This window comes from Camelina sativa, chromosome 1 (genome assembly GCF_030686135.1).
Source record: "Camelina sativa cultivar CO46 ecotype springtype chromosome 1, ASM3068613v1".
In the NCBI taxonomy this organism is placed as follows: Eukaryota; Viridiplantae; Streptophyta; class Magnoliopsida; order Brassicales; family Brassicaceae; genus Camelina; species Camelina sativa.
This window is the reverse complement of record NC_141880.1, coordinates 8,579,945-8,601,380: the sequence shown is the minus strand read 5'-3', so window position 1 is coordinate 8,601,380 and position 21,436 is coordinate 8,579,945. Positions and strand designations below refer to the sequence as shown.

General features: G+C 33.8%; 2 protein-coding genes and 2 pseudogenes across 6 annotated transcripts; 1 reads left to right on the top strand and 3 right to left on the bottom strand.

The window, feature by feature from the left end:
- Positions 1 to 2,071: 2,071 nt before the first annotated feature.
- On the bottom strand, positions 2,072 to 3,140 carry LOC104784756 (F-box protein At3g19880 pseudogene; annotated as a pseudogene).
- Positions 3,141 to 5,102: 1,962 nt separating this feature from the next.
- LOC104705727 (F-box/kelch-repeat protein At4g05080 pseudogene) lies at positions 5,103 to 6,477 on the bottom strand (annotated as a pseudogene).
- A 3,887-nt stretch (positions 6,478 to 10,364) lies between these two features.
- Positions 10,365 to 13,437, top strand: LOC104784747 (BTB/POZ domain-containing protein At3g19850-like). 2 transcript variants are annotated; one of them, XM_010509818.3, is made up of 3 exons: positions 10,365 to 10,646; positions 10,745 to 11,923; positions 12,838 to 13,437. In XM_010509818.3, the coding sequence occupies exons 1-3, from the start codon at positions 10,584 to 10,586 to the stop codon at positions 13,264 to 13,266; spliced, it is 1,671 nt and encodes a 556-aa protein (XP_010508120.2). In that variant the 5' UTR covers positions 10,365 to 10,583; the 3' UTR covers positions 13,267 to 13,437. The 2 variants fall into 2 exon arrangements, with proteins under 2 accessions (XP_010508120.2, XP_087310952.1); XM_087454826.1 differs by lacking the exon at positions 12,838 to 13,437 and adding an exon at positions 12,185 to 12,469 and having other exon boundaries at positions 10,411 to 10,646.
- A 714-nt stretch (positions 13,438 to 14,151) lies between these two features.
- On the bottom strand, positions 14,152 to 20,498 carry LOC104784737 (pre-mRNA-processing protein 40C). 4 transcript variants are annotated; one of them, XM_010509808.3, is made up of 13 exons: positions 20,082 to 20,498; positions 19,108 to 19,666; positions 18,856 to 18,995; positions 18,293 to 18,330; positions 17,540 to 18,050; positions 17,044 to 17,127; positions 16,570 to 16,710; positions 16,327 to 16,433; positions 15,678 to 15,798; positions 15,309 to 15,449; positions 15,003 to 15,149; positions 14,777 to 14,899; positions 14,152 to 14,595 (listed from the first exon to the last, which is right to left on the bottom strand). In XM_010509808.3, exons 1-13 carry the CDS (start codon positions 20,238 to 20,240, stop codon positions 14,341 to 14,343), a joined length of 2,526 nt encoding a protein of 841 aa, XP_010508110.1. In that variant the 5' UTR covers positions 20,241 to 20,498; the 3' UTR covers positions 14,152 to 14,340. The 4 variants fall into 4 exon arrangements, with proteins under 4 accessions (XP_010508110.1, XP_087310939.1, XP_087310943.1 ...); XM_087454813.1 differs by having other exon boundaries at positions 19,072 to 19,666; positions 20,082 to 20,416; XM_087454817.1 differs by having other exon boundaries at positions 19,072 to 19,666; positions 20,086 to 20,371.
- Positions 20,499 to 21,436: the final 938 nt, after the last annotated feature.

Genomic DNA, 21,436 nt, shown 5'->3' with positions numbered 1-21,436 from the left:
ACATAGAATGGGGATTTCTCCGAGAAGTTCTCAAAAAGCTTGGGTTTCATGAACGGTGGATCTCATGGGTTATGACATGTGTGACTACAGTTTCATACAATTTCTCATCAATGGGTCACCAAAAGGTCAAGTTCTTCCCACCAGAGGTCTTCGCCAAGGCGATCCCCTTTCCTCTTATTTGTTCATAATTTTCACATAAGTTTTCTCAGGATTATGCTCTAAAGCTCAACAGAAAGGATCTCTCCCTGGAATTAAAGTGGCAAGAGCTAGACCACTAATCAATAATCTCCTCTTCTAGGACGATACAATGTTCTTTTCTAAGTCAAATCCAAAGTGTTGTGAGGCTCGAGCTCAGACCCTAGATCAGTACGAAGCAGTATCGGGCCAAAGCATTAATCTCGTTAAATCAGCCATAACTTTCTCCTCCAAATTACCTCCGATGCAACAAAATAGAGAGTCAAGCAAGCTTTAAAAATCAACCAGGAAGGAGGTATTGGTAAATACCTAGGTCTCCCTGAACATTTTGGGAGAAAAAAGCGTGACATCTTCTCAAGCATATTGGACAAGATCAGACAACGTGCTCATAGCTGGTCTCTTGGTTTCCTGTTTGGGGCAGGGAAGCAGGTTCTCTTAAATTCAGTCCTCCAATCCATGACATCTTATTCTATGTCATGCTTATAGCTACGGTGGTCGCTGTGCAAACAAATTTATTCTATTGTTACTCGCTTTTGGTGGGATGAAAAACGGGGAAAGAGGAAAATAAGTTGGGTTGCTTTGAATAAATTGACAGTGCCTAAGTTTGCATGAGGTTTAGGTTTCAAATATATAGAAGCCTTCAATTATGCTTTAGTAGCTAAAATTGGATGGCGCCTACTAAAAAATCTGACTTCTCTGCTGGCCAAGATTCTCTTTGGAAAATATTTTCACTCTTCATCTTTCCTTGACTGCTCATCTCCTTCATAAGCTTCTCATAGATGGCAGGGTATATTGATCGGAAGAGATCTCCTCTGGAAATTTCTTGGTTGGTCCATAGGTAATGGTAACTCAACAAGAGTGTGGCAGGATCCTTGGTTCTTTTTAACCACACCACGCTAGTTCCTATTGGCCCACATACACAGGATTCTTAGTCTATGCTGGTTAAGGATTTGATTTTTTCCTTTTCAAAGGAGTGCAACCTTACAACCATTAGAGACATTGTACCTCAATATGAGGACGCCATCAGATCCATTAATCTCAGTACTCTGCCTCTCCAAGATTAACTGCTCTGGCTCCCTGAAAAATCGGGACAGTATTCAACAAAGCCAAGGTACCACCTAGCAAGAGACTCTCTCGTGCCCTTCTCCCCTGTCATGAGAGACAGACAGCCCTTTAATTGGGTCAAGAACATTTGGCAACTGAAACTTAGACCAAAAATAGAGAGCTTCTTGTGGAAGGCTGCAAATGGAGCCCTCTCCTTAGGTAGTAACCTTGCAAAGAGAGGTCTTACAAACGCCCAGAATTGCAAGCCTTGTGGTCAAAGAGTAGACGAAAGTCTGAGGATGTTGTTTTATTTTGAGAAATTTGTATTTCAATGGAAGAAAGAAGAAATGTAATACAAGTGGGGAAGATAATGAAATGAGTCTAAAGACTACAATTAATCTGCATCATTAATTTGTATCATAGTTGTTAAGATTTAAATCGTCTTGTATATTTTCAATCTTCAGTATATTTTAAATGAAATATCAAAAGCTGTTAATTATGCCGGTGAAGAGTACAAAAGTTACTGTAATCAAGTTTCTTCTGATCAGCAAAAAGTAAAACTGCTGGTTTATAACAAAACAGGAACACAATTAATTAATAATCGACTAGCTAAGTCTTGGTTCAAGGAAAAGAGATACTATCATCGTAAAATAATCTATAAATTCATGAATATATAGACTATAGAGTACGTCATCATTAATTAGACCTTAATTGCTGCATGGTTTTGCTTCCTCTTATTCTCTTTGTTTTTGCTCAATTCCTTCTTCCTCTTCTTCTTATTCTCTCTCCTTTTGGGTACTGCAGTTTGGTTAATTTGCACTAAATTGGGAACCTAAGAGCTAGAACACACAATCGGGCTACGATATGCTTTAACTTCTCCAATATCCACTTCTTTAAAGTAACTATCTTCTCCAATGATATAAGCTTTTTTTGTAGCCTTTGGGTACGTCGCTGCCTGAACTAAAAACCACCGCGAGTTTCTTCTCTTCGTCAACGAAGAAACTGTCGTAATCTTCATCAAACTCAAAATCAAAAACAAAGATTGGCTCACAATCAACTTCTAAAAAGGGGATCCACGACACCGCATTGGGCTCTATCTTAGTAGTAATCCAAATCTCTATTATAGAGAATGCATCACAGTGATATAACGCAGCGAGTTTATCTTCTTTAACACAAGATACAGCACAACTAACTCCAAAACCAGAATGATCAGGCTGAAACGGTAGATCAAGCAACTTTCCAAATCTCTCTTCTGTATAATCATAACAGATTAAGAATTCATGGGTTTCATCTTCATCGGAATCTTCTTTGGACCAAAAGTAAGTATTTCCATGTACTGATACACCCTGCCGATAACAGAGTATATCCCAGTTGGGAATGACACGAAAATCTCTCCATGAATTAGACTTCAAATCATAAACTTCGTAGTAGCCCTGGTCATCATCAAAAAACCTCAATATCTTGTGGTTCTTGTTCTTGTCATATTTAAGGGCATACGTGGATTCTGTTTTTGTTTTGAGTTCGATCCACTTGGTTTGCCCCAGATACGGGTTCCAAATCACGAGCTTTGATGACTTGTCCCTTGTGACACTGATACATAGCAATAAGCCGGCGCAGTAAAAGACGTTGGATATCTCGACTTGATACATTGATATACTAACCAAGTGTTCACCATCTTCGTTGAGGATTCCATGGAGGTTGAACCTCATCGAACAAAGCCTATTATCCAACATCATGAACCCTAGAAACTGCTGTTTTGGTTCTCCTGTACATAGAATCCGATCTTTGGATAAAGTGTTCCATCCTTTGCAAGTGGCTCTTACTTCTCCAAGAGAAGTTATCGGAACCTTGGACAACATCTCTTCTACCAAATCCTGCCAAAGATCACTCATCGATGTCATATTTCTCAAATACGAAAACTAGGGTTTCTAACCTTCACGTTTGCCCATTCATATATTTTGCGTAACACATCTTGCCCAATTTTTTTTCTTATTTTATAACCTAGATAGATATTTTATTCTAAGCCTCAAAAGTGTTAAATATACAAAAAAAAAAAAAAAAAAAAACTATATATGGGTAATATATACATGGTCTTCAGTTACGGAAAGCATTATTTCTTTCGATCTAAATTGTTCTCTGTACAAAACATCTTAACACTTCAAGATCTCTGGTTCAAGCTAAAAGAAGTGCACTTCAAGATTTATTATCACATCAACTTGTGTTTTCCAAAAACAGGTATGTTTCACCAATCAACTTGACGTTTTGTTTTTGTAGTAGGAAAGACTTTTTTACTGCCTTTTCTTATTTAAGAAATTTTCACCAATCACACCAAAAAAACATTTTCTTTCATGAATTAACAAAGTCAATATAACTTCTCACGCAATAGCCACCCTTAAACAAAAGAACAAAAATACCCTCTAACTAGACAATTATAGTTTGATAACATTACCCAAATGATACAGTGTTTGGTTAACCAAAAAAGAAAAACATAATTGAAATAATTTTAAAGATTTAGTTCAGTATACGAAACGAAGAAAAAAAAAATTCAAAGCGTGAAGTTCATCATCTTCCTTAACAAAAAAAAATGGAATAATAAATTTTGGTGAAACGAAACTGTGTTTAGAACTCTGGCAACTATAGTTTCGATTAGAACTCCGACGAGAAGCAGAAGAAGAGAAAATTTCACATTGGGTGAGTAAAACTGAAAAAAATTTCCAAACACTTTAAAAACTCAAATTTTAGTTCTTGATTTTAAAAATATTAATATAAGCTAGATTTACAAGATTTAGGTGTAAAAAATATTAAAATGTAAAGGAAAAGAAGGCTTATGAAAAACCGTGAACAATAACTGCAATATTAGGGTTGCAGAGGATACACATGTTGAAGACGACTGTAAAAATACAGTTATACTCTCTATTAAAAACAGATTTATGGACGTATACATTGAATAAAAGAACATTATGTACGTACATCATACCATAGAGCAAATCATAAGTCTTATTTTTTTTTAGTGTACGTATGTATTCAGAACATTACATACATTACTGAGCACTTATGGACGTACACATTGAATAAAAGAACTTTACGTACATTACTGAATGTTCGGAATGTTTGTACTATTTCTGAATAATTATAATTCTGAAGGTTATATATAATCAACAGTATAATTATGTTTCCAATAAGATTGTATATATACGTACATAACATTAATGACTTTTGTACGTACACAGTTGCAAAGAACCGTACATCAAAACACAGTACTAGCAAAACACATCATACTATGTGACTAATTTTATTTATTTTATATTTTACTTTTTTACTGTAGTAAACGGATTTTATTCCATATAGTCACAAAAATGAGAATAATCCTAACTGACTTAACTAAAGACTTCATTTAGTTTGTTTGTTTCAAGGGTTTAATTGTCCAAAATTATGGAAGTGGCTAACACATGAAAAACACTTTTTACTTTCACCTAAAATAAATAAAAAAGTCATAACTACATCATATAATTTACCCTTCTTATTTTTTTGACCCGCACGTACGCAAAGTTACCAAAGAGAATAAACACAAAAAGTCAGAGGATGTTGTGTTGTTTCGAAAATTTGTTTTAATTGGTATAATGAAGAATTTGATTTTAATTGGTGGAGAAGAACTTTTATTCATGCCTGAATAAAATGAAAGAAGTCTAAAGCTAATTTGCATCTTCTACATCACTTTTTATCATAGTTATGCTTGATCTTCAATCATATTTATGATACTTTCTTTTTAATAAATGAAATCAGAGATTCAGAGACACCATAATTTGTCTCAAAATCTCTTAATAAAGTTTCTAACCAGCTAAAACTGTCTGTTTAATCAAAAAGGTAACAAAATAATCGTCTAGTCTTTGTTCAAAGAACAAGAGTACAATGCAAAAGAAAAGACAAAAAAAAATCGAATGAAAAAATAATCTAAGCTATCATCCATCCCAAAATAATTAAGTTTTCTTGTTTCCTTTTGACCGGTAGCGATTAGACGTTGTTGTGTTTAGTTCTTTTTCATTCTCTTCCACTCTTTTATGTTGCTCTTCCACTTCCTGTTCCTCTCACGTCTTGCAATTAGGTCATCAATTTGCACTAAACTTGGAGCATAACAGCTAGAGCACATAAGTGGGGCATGAAATGCTTTAAATTTCCCATGAATCACCTTTTTCAAGTATCCCTTATCTCCAATGATGTAAGAATTACTCGTTTTGTAGATGTCAGATTCAGCTAAATCAAAAACCACGACGAGTTTCTTCTCAATGTCAATGAAGAAACAACTATTTTCCAAAAAATGAAAATCAAGACCAACGAGTGGCTTAATGTCAACTTTTAAGAAGAGGGTCCAGGACACCGCATCGGGCACTATCTTAGTAGTAATCCAAACCTCAATCATAGATGTATGACATTGTTGATATAACGCTGCTAGTTTCTCTTCTTTAACACAAGAAAAAATCCTCGACTCTTCAGTATTAAGATACTGAAACGGCAGAGGAAGAAACTGTCCAAATATTTTTTCTGTAAAATCAAAACAGATTAAGTAATAAGGGTCATCATCGTCTTCTTCTAAATCAGACCCTTCCACCACTATTCTTTTTCTGGTCCAAAAGTAAGTATTTCCATCTACCGATTCACCCAACTTATCACAATCAATATTCCATTTGGGAATGACAGTAAAAGTGCTCCATGAACTAGACTTAACATCATAAACTTCGTAGTAGCCCTGGTTATTATTGAAAAATTTCAATATCTTGTGGTTCTTGTTCTTGTCATATCCAAGGGCATACGTGGATTTTATTCTTGTTTTGAGATGGATCCACTTGGTTTGTCCCAGATACGGGTTCCAAATCACAAGCCTTGAGTTATCCATGGTGACACATAACAATAAACCGTCGCAGTGATAGATTTGAGATATCTTGGCATGATTAAGAAAATTACCTATCTCCTTTATTGATGGGTTAACGAATTCTTCATCACTATCTTCTTCGTAGAGGATTCCATGGAGATCGAACTTCATTGAAAAAAGCTTATACTTCTTCATCATGAATCCTAGAAACTGATTCTTTGATTCTCCTTTACATAGAATCCGATTTTTGGATGAAGCGTTCCATCCTTTGCAAGTGGATCTCACTGCTCCAAGAGAAGTTATCAGAACCTTGGACAATATCTCTTCTACCAAATCCTGCGTAAGATCACTCATCGACGTCATTTTTCTCAATTAAGAAAACTAGGGTTTCTAATATATTGCGTAACACTTCTTGCCCAATTTTTTTTCTTCTTTTTATAACCTAGACTAGATAGATATTTTATTCTAAGCCTCAAAAAGTCAAAAGTGTTAACAGAGATCGTCAATTCGGTCGTCAAAAATTACTCAAGCCCACAACAATTGTATGGATGGATCATCTATTACTTCTCATGGGCCTTATCAACCGAGTTATAAATTTTAATTTTGTTTCTTAAATATTTAACATTTTATTCTAACTAAAAAAATTAGACCGAAAACAGTATAGAAATAAAAATTATTATATATTTAACCACACTTTCTACTGTGTTTTGAAGATATTCTCTATCTGAATAATTTGCAATCAAAATAAACAATAATTTAATTCCTATTTCATTTTCCAATATGTTTGAGCTTTGATTTTTAACGTAAAAAAAACTTCGACTCACATTTATTTAAATATTATAATTAATGTGTATAAACTTAGTAAAATTTTAAAAGATTTCAAAGATGTAAAATTAAAAAAAGTTTAAAATACTATATAATATGGTTATATAGTAAATGAGTTATAAAGAGGACATGTTGGAATTAATAAAATATCATTAAATTTGTGCTAACACGGGTTAAATCCTCATTTATTATTTTTCAACACTATTAATATTAGAATATTTGACATATAAAATCAAGTTGATTTAACTAAGATTGTGTAAAATAATTAAATCATTAGAAACAATGTGACTTAATCATAGCGTATAAATGACTTATTATGTATTTAGATCTCTTATTTTTTTGTTATAATAATTAAAAATCAAAATTAAATCTCAAACACTAAACAAAACAAACTAAATATAACAAACAAATGATCATGAAGTATATTGCAGGTTAAAAAATTAATATAAATATTTAGCCATACAGACGGTCAGAAAATTTAGTTATTCCTTTATTTACAAAACATTCAATATTAACAAATAAATACAACATAAAATCTATATATAATAATAATCCGAAAAAGTGTGACTAACAGTTGTGTTTTTTCAATCATACCTTTTGGATATTTTTCGAAAAGTCGTGATGCATCATTAAAACAATTATTTATGAAAAGTTACAACTTTTCACTGTAAAGTTGTGATTATTGGAACATTCGTATCTTTTGAAATCTATATATATTAGTCAGTTTGAACTGTTTTCATTTTTTTTCCATGACACAAAATCAACTAAAATTTCAATCTCAACGAGTTTATAAATTTTTCTAAATTACCTTCTAGCATTCATTCTTTTAAAAGTCAAAAATTTACTCTAATTCTTGATTTAACAAAATACTTTTGGAATAATGAATATAACAGCAATCCGAATAAATGCCACCAAAAGTTATGTTTTTCAATCGTACCTTTTGGATAATTTTCCAAAAAAAATCTGTAAAAAAATTAAAGTGTGTGTTTTACAAAAAGTTGTGATTGTTCATTATAATAACAATCCGAATAAATGCAAACAACAGTTGCAATTTCTCGTAGTATTTTTTGGTAAAAAATTTGTTTTTATTTGTTTTTCTTAAAACTCAAACAGTTATGTTGTATCTGTTCATTGTAGAGTTATGTCTTTTCACTAAATTTTATTCATATTTTTTATCACAATTTTTCGTTCTAATAGGTGTGTCAATTTAAATAGTCATGTCTTTTGAAAATTTTATATATTTGTCTTTTCATCAATAACTAACAAATCATTTTTTGTTGAAACAAATTTTCCGTTTTATGTTGAATCTAAATAATTTGGATATTAATATCTAATATTAAACGTTATTCTATAATCTAAATCAAATTTTAGAAATGATTATAGCAATAAAGAAATTTAATAAACTTAATATAGAATTTACAGTTGCATCTATTTATCGTAAATTTCTCTAAAAACTATTTTCATTTATTTTATTTTGTTTTTAAAAGTTGTGCATTTTAATTTTAATTTTTCGTTGATACAGTTTCACTCAAAATGAAATATATTTTTAATTATAATGATTTAATAGAAAATTATATTTACTCATTAAAACCATTAGTTCAATATTCTTAATTAAGATCACTTTGTTATAATGATTTTTTAATTGTAGGTCTTTATCATAATTCTTCATAAAATATCTTATATATTTATTATAATTTAAACAATGTTTTTTGCAAAGTTGATTCTATTCTACATAATATTTTTTTGTTATAAGCTTTCATTTTGATGGTTGTGTTTTTTTAGTAACAGTTTATGTTTAATGTTTATGTATTCAAACTATTCTGTTATATTCAAATGATTTTATAATGTATAATTTTATATTTTAAATTTTATTTATTTTTTTCTAAAATACTTTCCCGCAACATCGCGGAGGAGTCTGAGTTCTAGTATAAATAAAAATAAAAATTATATTCACACGGTGTATTGCGGGTTAAAATCTTGTATATATCGTTATCAATTATAATGATGAAAAGCAATTAGTCGACTTTATTCACAGACGTAAGGGTCATAGTCAAAACCCTACCCATTCACATGCAATGAAAGTGAAACTCCCAACTTTGCAAGCAAGTGATTTTTTTATATTCTAACACAAATACATCAAAGGAGAAGCAAACTCTTGATTCTTTTACATTGAAACTGGAAATTGGTAATACAAATTCATGATATGTATAAGGCCAAGAAAAGGAGAATATTTATAATTCACATAAAAACAAAAGCGACACACTCATCATATATATACGTGTGTATAAAACCAACATATACTACAGAATATTATATAATACAACTTGAGTGGCATAATTGTCTTTGAGCTATGGACAAGTCATAACTGAGAGTTCATGAAGCATCATTGTCTGTGCTGCTGGAATATATTTGATACTAGTTCACTACTATAGAAGTTGAGACACCAGTAGAATTATATCAGAACATATAAAATGTCTACTGTTAATTAATTAGTCTTATTTGATTTTGATGCAAATAAAACGGTCATGCCCATATATTACATTTTAATCTACGAATAATGTTAGTATTTACTGACTTTTTTTCCACAAAAAAATTTGTAAACTGATCAGTGAGCATAAAGGAATCAATCATTTTGCACTTGGTCATTGCAACTTCCAAGTGTGCCGCAACCGCAAGCACCTTGTTTTCACTTTTCTGGTATTACATTTTTGGACTAATCTCTGATTAATTAAACGTTTAAAACTTAATAATTGTTTAATTATACGGTGCAGTTGGACCGAAAACAGTGACAATTTTGGATTCCAAACAATATTTTGTCAATGAATCTTCCAATTTTATAGTCTGCATATAAACTTTTTTTCAGATGGAGTAATATTGAAATCAACCTACACTTTATATTTGATAATTAAATAGCTAAAGTGCTAAACTCTAACAACCCTTTATGTTCTGTCAAAAAAAAAAACCTTTATATTCTCTGACAATGCCTCGTCATATGTATCGTTTTGTGCTACTCTCCACACAGAAATATATGGATTTCAAAACATATATACATTATACATATGCGGTCAATGCATGGTTTATAATTAACATTTCTTACGTTCTACAGTTCTACGCTTATTACCTTATAAAAAGATATATAAGGTTTTCTTTTGATGAAAAATATAGTAAGTACTTTTGTCTTAGACTCTTAGGCTTTTGAACATGAATCGAAACGAAAACTATACTGAAATACAAAAATCTTAGACGTTATAATAGCCAGTTCGAAAACTAATAGCATATTAAAACCAACAAATTATAGAAATAAAACATTTACAAACTGGAACGGCACTGAATTATTTACATTTTCACTATTTTAGATGTTCTACTTACCGTTAGATGTTGGTCCACGAGACCAATATTAGTTCTATATATGTTTGTATAAATTTTTCTGCATGAACTTAATTATATATGAGAGTTACAAAGGCAAAGAAAACGAAAATGTATATTTATTGAAATAAAGAACGCCGAAAAAAATATATAAATAGCCGTTTCCATGTGATAACTATTATTGTTCTCTCTCTCTCTCTACAATCCAAAAGGAAAACACAAAGGAAGAAGAAGAAAAAGCTCACAAGAAGTTTCATCTTCATCAAATGTAAAAGAAGTTAATACAATGTCTCTTCTCTGTGATCTTCAAATCAATCTCAATCACGAGTTCACGTTCTTCCTTAATCAGGTAACAAACCATACCACATCTCTAATCTAAATCAAACCTAACTTCCTCTGTTTCATATATCTGAACTAAATGTTGTGTCTCTCTGTTTCTTGTATTAGGATTTGATTTCAGAGTACTCAGGGTTCTTGAGGAAGATAATAAAACAGAGCAAGAAGAAGAAGAAGAATCATAAGAACAGTAGAATCATCATCGAGGTTGAAGATTTTCCTGGTGGGTCAGATGGGTTCGAATTGGTTTCAAGATTCTGTTACAGTAATGGTGGAGGGATCTCGATCGATGTCTCGAACGTCTCCATCTTGTATTGCTCTTCTTCCTTCCTTGAGATGACTGAGAAGCTCTGTTCCTCAAATCTCTTGCTTCAAACAGAGAAGTTTCTCGAAGGAGTGTTCTACTGGTCATGGAACGACGTCCTTCTGTGTCTCAAGAGCTGCGAACAAGTGTTCCTACACGCAGATTCTTACGGTCTTGTCGATAAGCTTGTTTTCGGGGTTTTAGCCAAAATCGCTCAGAATTCAGACATGAGTCAGGTCTTTGCCTCATCCTCTCCGTCTTCCTCTGCCTCGGCCTCCTCTCATTCGCCGGATACGGCAAAGACTAGGTCTGATTCAGACAAACGGTCTACTTCGAGATCGTTTTCTTGCAAAACAAGTAACGAGTGGTGGTTCGACGATATGTCAATTCTCGGGCCAAGAATCATCGAAAAGCTGATAAAGAATCTCGGAGCTTACAATAAGAAGAATAACAGCTTGGTCCTCACAAGGTTTCTCCTCCACTACCTCAAGACAAAGCTCCAAAACAAATCAAACAACAAGCATGAGTATTCTGGTTTAGCTGATACAGCGGTTCAAGGAGTGGTCTTTGCTGCGAAAACCGCGTTCTCCTGCAGGAAAATATTTTGGGTTCTACGGGTTTTGTCGGGATTTAACATCAGTAATGAATCAAGAATTGGTTTAGAGAGTGTTATAGGAGAAATGCTGGATCAAGCAACACTTGATGATCTTCTGATACCTGCAGGAGGAAAAAGAGAAAAAGGGTTTTACGATGTGGATTTGGTGATAAGATTAGTCAAAGTGTTTGTGAGAATTGGCAACTCAGAAGAAGATGAGAACTTGAGAATGACAAGAATAGTAGGGAAGTTGATTGATAAGTATTTGAGAGAGATATCTCCAGACCAGAATCTTAAAGTGTCAAAGTTTCTTGAAGTTGCAGAGAGTTTGCCAGATTCAGCTAGAGATTGGTTTGATGGATTATACAGAGCCATTGATATCTATCTTGAGGTCAGTTTTTTCTACTCAATACATTTTTAGTAATTTTTTTTGTGGTTTTTTTTTTTTCTTCCAAATAATAATTATTGCACGTTCATGAGAAATTTGGGAAAAGAGGATTATGAACAAAATGAGACAAAAAGACAAAGTAAGTAGAGTGGAATATAAGATGACAAGAAGCATACAACTTTCTATATAGTTTGGCTTTTTACAGTTCTCAAGAGCTTAACTTATCTTTTTGTCTTTCTTTTTGGTTTGTGATGATATCTAAAGATTCGAAAATCTGAGATTGGATATACATACTTTCGTAGACTACATCCATACACGTGGAAGTACTAGTGGTGACTTTGGTGGCAAACTCGTTAATAATTTGTCTTAAAAATGGAATTATATAGGAACTTTCAAACACAAATCATTTACATTTGGATTTCTGTTTATTCGTTAAAGCTTTTTGTCTACATTTTTGTTTACTAGCTATTTTTATTCTTTTTATCCTCTAAAATTGACAATTGTAAACCCGAATGAACAAAAAAAAACAGAAACAAATTTGGTTTTCCATTCTTAAGTTCATTTTGAGTTTGCAATTTTCGAATATGGTTTGAGAAAAAACGTTAAAGTTTTATGAATAGGAAAAGAAAACAATAAGGTACTTTAATTACTGTGTTACAGCACACTCATGTCAGAATCTGGCTATCTTCTGTCTTTTGTTTGACTAATTAATTATTAGTAATTAGTTTATAAAAACACTAAGAACAAGATTAGTTTCACGTGAAATATTTTCAAGCTAAGCCAAATGTGATGTCGGAAAGAAAAGAAAAAAAAACCAATATGCTTGCTTTTTTAGTACCATGTAGTATATAAATCGCTTTGCTTAGTCAATCAATATTTTGAAGGCAATAACTAACATTAACTATGATTTTTTGCAGTCTCATCTAAAACTATCATCCGAAGATAGAACAAAAATATGTCGGTGTCTAAACTACAAGAAACTAACATTGGAGACATGCAAACAACTTGCAAAAAATCCCAAGATCCCTCCAAATATTGCAGTTCTAGCACTCAAGTCCCAACAATTATCAGACGAGACTCCAACACTCTCAAGCGAAGACAAGAGCAAAGTAAACAAGATCAGGAATTCGCGGAACTACTTAGAAGAGAAACCAATACTGGTGCGTTTGAAAGGATTTGATATATCGTCGGAGAAGTTTGAAGATGATCTAAGGATGATGAATTTGGAGAGGAAGCTGTGGAATAGTCCTGAAATAGTTTGTAAGGAAAAGAAGAGTGAAGTAGTGTCAAGATTGGTGAGACATGGACATACACATTCTAGTTCTAATTTTCCAAGGCTTTGTTAAATAACACTAGTTCACTCGTCAATTTTTATATTATTCTCTAGATATAGATTGATATTTATCATATCATCACACACATGCACGTCTCGTGTATATTCATAAGCTTTTTTTCATGCAAAATATATTGTAGTTTTGAGGATGCATATAATTATGACCTTTTGGATTCAAATAAAATGGATCGAGTAACCCATGGGTTACTCTCTATCAGACTCGAGAGGGAATTGATTTTGCCCAGTGGATCTAGAAAGTAAGATCAGTTTTCATTATAATTTCTTTGGTCATTGCAAAATCACATCACAAAGTACAGAAAACGAATATATACTGTAAACTTCAACTTGGATTTTCTGGTTCTATATAATATATACACTCGGGAAAAAAATATGGAAAATGCCGATCGAAAGAAGCTATTAAATCAACAAGTTGGCCTTTCAAAATCATGCATTGTACACAAAACAATTGAAAATCAAATCACGGGAGAAAATATTTTCTTGGCTATATACGTCACATGCCCTCCAGCTCCAGATTTGATATTCTTGAAAATGAAATTTATTCATGAATATTGATATTAAACCAGAAAACTGTCATATCCTAACATGCCCACTTTGTACAATTTACCAAAACGTACTATATAGATTCTTAGTTTTTTGCTCGCACGAAAATATAAGTCTCACTATATAGACCGAATTGTAGTAAAAATGATTTATCTGTAAGCATCATAATTTTTTCCTAGACTAACTAATATTAGTAGTTTGATTTGATATTTCAATAATTTTGTAAAAAACTATTTAGTAAATCTCGACAGTTCTCAAAGAAAACTGTTTAGATCTTCATAACTTTTTTCTATCTCGAAACCTTAGATTATTGGGAGTTTGGGACAAAGCAAAAAAAAATCTTAAGATCTTACCAAATCATATATTTTGACTAAAAAATACAATACTGTTCAGAAAAATGTAAGTAGAAAACATCAAACGAACATAAATTATTTTTTCAGTTAATCAAAACAAAACTTAGACAGGAAACGAACTAACATGACAGAATCTATTTTCACAATATATCAAGCCTATTGATCTACGGTTTTTAGCTCTTGTAATCTCTATGTTTCTCCTCTTGATAGTTTTCTTGTTTCTGTTTCCTCGAGAAGTCCTCAGCATATCGGCGCCAGAAGGCTTCCCTATCATCCCTCGGCATTTTGCTGTAGCGGATATCGGGTTTTAGCACTTGTTTAGCCGTTGACCAAGAATTAAGAACAGTCTTTCCGTCTTCTGTTCGTTGAGAAGCAGTTTCAGATGACAAGGCTTCAACTAGAAGAGCTTTGAAGTCATGAACACATCGCTGTGAAACACAATTAAAAGTTGTTTAGATGAAATAGGCAACCAAAGTATATATACCCAAAAGGAGAGAAGACAATAGGAGATAAGAACAAAAATGTCTTAAGTTTTGTTCTGATCTTGATGCAGCAAAATGCTGGAAGTTTAATTCGGTAAGGTTTACAGATGAGTAGTAGTATATGTACCTCATACAATGACTTTACGTGATCACGGAATAGCCTCTCTTTATCAGCAGGATCTAAATCTGGATTAGAGGCGCGTTTTTGCGGATCCCTCTCAAGTTTTGGCTTAGAATCCGTCCAGGATGCCTTACAGATGTTGAAGAAGGTAGCAAAGAAAGATTGACCGATCAGAATTCCCACAGAGTTAAGAAACTATCTGTAGATGGCTACGTAAAAGAAGTAGAAATACCTCAGGGTCTCTGATTTTCTCCACTAACAAAGCTTGATAAGAGGAGCTTGCCTCTTTCCTTCTAATTTTTTGTCGTACTCTTTCCACCTCTTGCACTTCTCTTTCTTTGCGTTTCCGCAACTCACGCTCCCGTTCTCTCAGTTTGTCCTGAATTCAGGAATCACAAAGACGTTTATACAAGTGTCTATATAGTTTCACCCATTTATGGCCAGAAAATCATCATTATTCTGTCGTATTCCAGAAACAGAAACAAAAGAGATCCAATTTTTTTGTATCTGCAAATAACTTTGTATCCAATGTTATTACCTCTTCGTCTCTGGCTTTCATCTCATGATCATCTCCCCTTCTCGCAGCTTTTAGCTCAGCAATGTATTCATTATAAAAAACCTCTCTGTCCTCGTGCGCAACGGATCTATATCTTGGTTCATTTCTCAGACTATCCTTCACCTAACAAAAGAGGAGAGAAAAATATCATATAGGTTGTAGTAGTATGCTAACCAGTTAAAAATGGTGCCAATCAAAGGATGAATTATAGAAGAGATGAGACACAAAAATTAATACTAGTTACTTTGACAATTAAATATTATAATTTCCTCAAACAGCATCAGTTCCTGAAAATTTCGAGACTCTGTCTCTATTATTTGCAAAGGGTAGAAACAAAAATCTGCTACCTACCTTGGACCAATGTGAATTTATTGGTACTTCTCTTTCACGTAGCATTGTCTTAAAATCAGAGGCAGCAGCTGAGCGAATTTCTTGTGCCTTTTGTTCAGCAGTCCGTTTCAAAGAAAGGACTCTGCAACATAAACAGAGAAAATTCAAGAGCCAAGACAGAAAATAACTATAAGACACTCAAAAAAACCATAACGGGCATGTCAATTGTACAGGTAAAAACTTTCCGAAAAAAGATCCACTGCAGTTACATGCAATTACACTAAGAAAGTAAACATGTTCGTTAGAAACATTTAATTGTTTTTCAAGAAACAGTGAAGTTGTTTACTAACTCAACAATTGTGATAAATAGAATACAGATACAAATTACATGAAAAACTATAAGTCGCCTTTTAAATAAAATGTGAGGGAAATAAAGCATGGCTGCCTGCACAATCAACATCTAGCTAAGCCTACTATTTTGGTTTAACCACAAACCCAGGATTATCTGTGAGCACTCTGTATGAACCGGTCACACATCTAACAAACTAGTCAAAGAGAACATAATAAGCATTAGAGAACAAATCCTTCTCTAAAACCAGAAAAAAACAAAAAAAACAAAGCAACAGGGAAAGACACATCGAATGTAAGATTTAAGATTATAGATTGGTACCTTTCTTTCAGCAAAGCCTCCCGTTCCTTCCGCTCAAGTGCTTCGAACCGGAGATCGTTCCCCCATTTCTTTTTAAAAGCACGATAATCAGTGTGTTGATCAATGTCCTGGAAAAATCAGGATGATAATAAATTCCCACAAGAGATATAGAAATTGAGAACATCCCAAACCAAACAATAAAAATGTTTAAAGACGTCAGGTAGCTCAAAGGAAAAATAAATTCAGTTCATTAAAATGATTTACCGTAGACGCTTCATCCAGCAACTGCCTGAAACCTTCAATAGCTGCCTTATGAGCAGCACGCTTTTCCCTACGTTCTTCTTCAGCGCGTGTCTTTACGTACTGCTCGAACAAAGATCTTCTAACAGAATGACTTGGTATTGCCTGAAAGAAAAATGAACTCCCCATATAAATACATAATTAAAAAAAGTCTACTAACAGAATGACTTGGTATTGCTTGAAAGAAAAACGAAATGATAAGAAAATTGAAAAATTAACACATCACTAGTTCCTCAGCATCACAATATTTCTGGGTGGGGTGGATAAACAATAAAGCATAATGGCTCTAAATCGTCAAAGCTTTACGTAGCTAATATTGCAAAGAATTAAGTGGAAATGTACAAGTTGCAAGCGAATCCAAGGAAAGAAGCATAGACGTGAAATGTAAAAACAGGAAAATATATCAAAATATGGTGTCGATCTTTAGGTTTGACACACCTTAAAGCGAGGGTCAAAGATAATTTTTGGCAATTCCTTCTCCCATTTAGAAAACGGTGCTATTCCTTTCTCTTTCAGCATTTCCTGCAAGGATACAGTAATAAGGAACAGATATTAGAAAATAAACTTCCATTTGGATAATTTCATGTTTTCCACTAAAAGTTGGCACCATTATCAATGATAATTAGACATGCAAAGAATTATGACATTCCAATATTTCAACAAGATCCATATACGAAAATTCAATGCTTGAAACATGCAAAGCAGTATGACATTCTGATATACCAACAACATCCATCTACAGAGGAAAATTTCAATGCAAGATATTCTCTTCTTCTCTAGAATGCTTTTAATCAGATGCATCTAAATGGCTAAATTTAACTAGCAGAAAGAAAAACATGATAAAATATATATATACCACAGGTCCACACCCTACATCGAAAAAGACAAATAAAACTATCACAAGCGCTATTCACAGATCCAGGCTACACCGTACCTTAAACTGTTTGAAACACTCTTCCTTTGATGGTCCACTATCCTCATCTTCGGAATCTGAAGAAGAATCAGAAAGGTCCCCAGCTTCTGGAGCATCTTTTACCTTACCCAAACCGTTTCCACTTTCTCCACTTGGTGTGACCTCAATTGCTTTACCACCATTTGCTTCAGATGTTGTCGTAGATGAGACAGGCACTCCCGAATCATGTAGTTTCTTTTTAACTAAATCCAGTGCAGACGAACCAAAATTTGTAGTTTTTAGAGATGCAGCATCTCGGCCTCCATTGATAATAGCAGGTGCGCTCAAACTTACTTGATCAGAACCCTTTTCAGTTAAATCAGCAGTAGGCACAGAAGCTAAACTCTCCATAGCCCTCTCCTCCGGTTTCTTCCCCAAATCTTTCACCTCTGCCGGAATTTGCCAGCTGCTAACCTTTGTTTTCTTGTTGTAGTAATACTTTTTGCCGTCATTTGTGGACACAAGAGCCCAATCCGTCCCAGGTAAATTCTCCCTACATTCGGTACAAGTCAGATGAGATATGTATAAGATGTACATACTTTAGCAGGCTGAATGTTACTTAACAAAACATCAATTTGTTGATTTCATGGGAATAAGATAGTTGGCGACCTAGTATACAAGATTCATACACGAGTAATAAAGCAATACAATGTCTCACACATAGCCAAGCTAACATTTATCATTAAAAATATGACAACAAAATTTATCAGAGAAAGTCTAAATCTGAGAACTCACATAGAAACAGGAATTGGCTGCACCGGCACTTTATCAGGCTGCAAAAGTTAAGAAAAAAGTATAGATTACAAATTGCTTAAGAACTCTGAAGATAAAGTGCATGCATTATCAAGGTAAACTCAGACAAATATCCCTCATCAGTTTTTGCGGTAGCATCAAATGGCAAGCGAACGATGCATACGGCCTGTGAATAACTTAAGGTGGATTGTGAAACAAATCAGATGCTCTTACAACAAGGTCACTGCAATAACGTAACTCAACAATCTTAAGCAACTTCACAACTGCTGTAGTATATGTAAAACAAATTTGGATACCAAATATAAGTCACAGAAAATAGAGAATTTTCAGCAGCTAATGAACATATGGCATCTATGACTTTCAAAGTAATCTAAATCAAAGTCCGACATTTTAAAACTTTGACACAAATACCACAAATGCAAATACCTATTTAGACACGAACTCTCCTAAGTGACATGTCGTGAAGGGAAATAGCCCGGCTATGATATCAAACGCGTATGGAATAGACATACTAATGAACAAGCTATGTAATCAGCTATGCTCACCTCCCCTCCAAAACCAAGAGGCTTTTCGTAGGTCGATTGCCCTGTAACGGAATTATAATAGTAAACTACTCCTGTTTCTGATTTATGTGCAGTCCAGGCATCCACCCGATTCCCTACTGGTTGAGTCCCAGCTCTGTCATCTGCAAAATACAGGATGATCCTGATAAATGGTATGTAGACTAAATAGAATAACCATTAAGGTCAAACAGCTCTTACATGGATCAGTAATCTATCATGAAACCTCGAGCATACCGATTCCTGAGAGTGCTTCTGTCTTTTGTCCGGGAGATTTGTCAAGTTGATGACCTGGTAATGCATGAACGTTGCCAACAGTTCCCATAGGAATGGCACCAAGAGGTTGAGAACCAGAATATGGTAGGTTAGGAGAGATTCCACGAACTGGAAACGGATATGAACCAGGAAAGGGAGTAGGATGTGAAAGAAATGGTGCCCTGGGAATACCACCCATAGGAGGGGGCTGCAACCACACTCCTTGAGGCGCTCCAGGCATTGTAGGCTGTGAGTGATATGGAGGATACATGTGCGGATGATTAAAAGGAGAGATTTGCGGAGGACCTCCAGACATCCCTGGTCTTGGAGTTGTAGAAAAAGGGTTGGAACCAAGAAAAGCAGGCGGAGATATCATTAGTCCAGGAGGGGCGAGTATTCCTGGTCGACCAAAAGGCAGATTTTGTAGCATGGGCGAAGCTTGATTTAGGGGATTAACATTTGAGGAGGCAGCTGCATTGGAACTCCATTGTGCAGTAACAGAAGACGGAACTGACTGAGAGACAAAACCTGTATTAGCAATCTGCACAACAGCAAAAAAAAAAAACATTTTGGAACTAGTTTAGAGACTAAATGGAAACGACCTGAATACAAATAAATCAGCATGAGTTCAAAGCATATACCAAACAAGGTTAAGCCATGACAAAGTCTATTAGTGAATTTAATCAGAATGACCCAAAACTTCGATACTCAATAAGCGAGAAAGATTTTCATAGCTGGTGCTGGCGTATATACCCTAACTAAGAAAGACATGAATTCATCTAATCATAAAGGACACTTCTGTAATTCAGTATACCACACATTCTTGTATAAGGTTGTTCACAAAACCACATCAAAAACAAGAACTAGAACCAAGATAAAGCCTCTCTAGGAGTTTAACAGCATAGGAGATGAACAAGATAATGTAAACAATCAGAATCGAGCATTGAACAACATACAGACATAGAGGGTTGCTCCTTCAGCTCCGACTGAATGCCTGGAGAAACGCTCGAAGCATTGGCCAAGACTGGACCACTTGAAGGAGGATGGACGGAGATACCCTGTGCAGTAGATGCCGCCGTCGTATACGGCGGCTCCGTTGAATTATCCCCTTGCATCGGAGTAGATATGTAGCGGTATCAAGTAACAGTCGGCGACAAGAAAATTGCCGGCGGCTTCGTCGACGCGGAACAAAGAAGCTAGGGTTTAGGAGAGTGGAGGAATCACAGAAGTCGATGTTCCCCGATTCAGGAGAGGACGTACTTCAGCCGACGGTATAGATAGATCGTAGGATGACTTAAACGATGGACGGCTGAGATTTTACGTCCCAGGAAAAAAAAAAAAAAAGAAGTATGATGATTTTTCGAGACTTTCACAGATAAATTAAGAAATATTTAATGTTTAGTAATAAATGCATTATTATTTATAATAACATATTTTCATAATTATTAATCAATAGTATTTATCAAAATTTTAAATTCTGATTTTTGAAATTTATAATTTTCTAGTATTAAATGATAAAAATATACAGAAAATCATCTATTAAATTTTTTTTAAAACTATATATTGTGATACAGAGAGAGTATTTTTTACTGGAATAGACCTTATATTTTAAGATCAATTTATGAATTAGCCCATATTTATTAATCTGTAATTTTGCCCACCCCTATGAGTGTTTCCTTGTACGTCTTATGTTATATGACTGCGCACGTTGTTCATGTTTTTTTTTTTTTTTAAATTCAAAACGTGTATAGAAAAAGCCTATTCAAACTTGAGAAAGATCGAAAGTTGACTGAGCATGATAATTGCAATGACAAAAGAAAACAACACTTGATAAACATGGTTCTTTTTACAACTAAGAGATCCGTAGCTCAAATTAATTTCGGAATGCGTGAAATGGAACGCCATCCATATACCCATATGTCTATCGTTGTAACCTGTAAAGCAATCACAGTAGGCAATTAGTATTACTTGAAAGATATTTTTTTGTAAACTATGTTTACCCAACCTCTTTAAGATAGGTAAATCAACCGTTATACAAGCACAAATTAGTCAACAACGATGGTTCTTGACAAGAACTTCTTGTATATCAAATTTTGATATGAACTATGTAGTTAAGGAATATAGACGATCGAATCATAAAACGGATTAATTTTCTTATGCGAATCAACAATATTTTTTCTTCTTCTGAAAGAAAATATAAAAGAAACTGAATCATTTTTTTTTCAAACAATTAGTAGCCCATTCGATTTCAACATCAACCCTTTTAGTTTTATTTATTAAACCGTATCTTTCAATCATATATATCTGACTG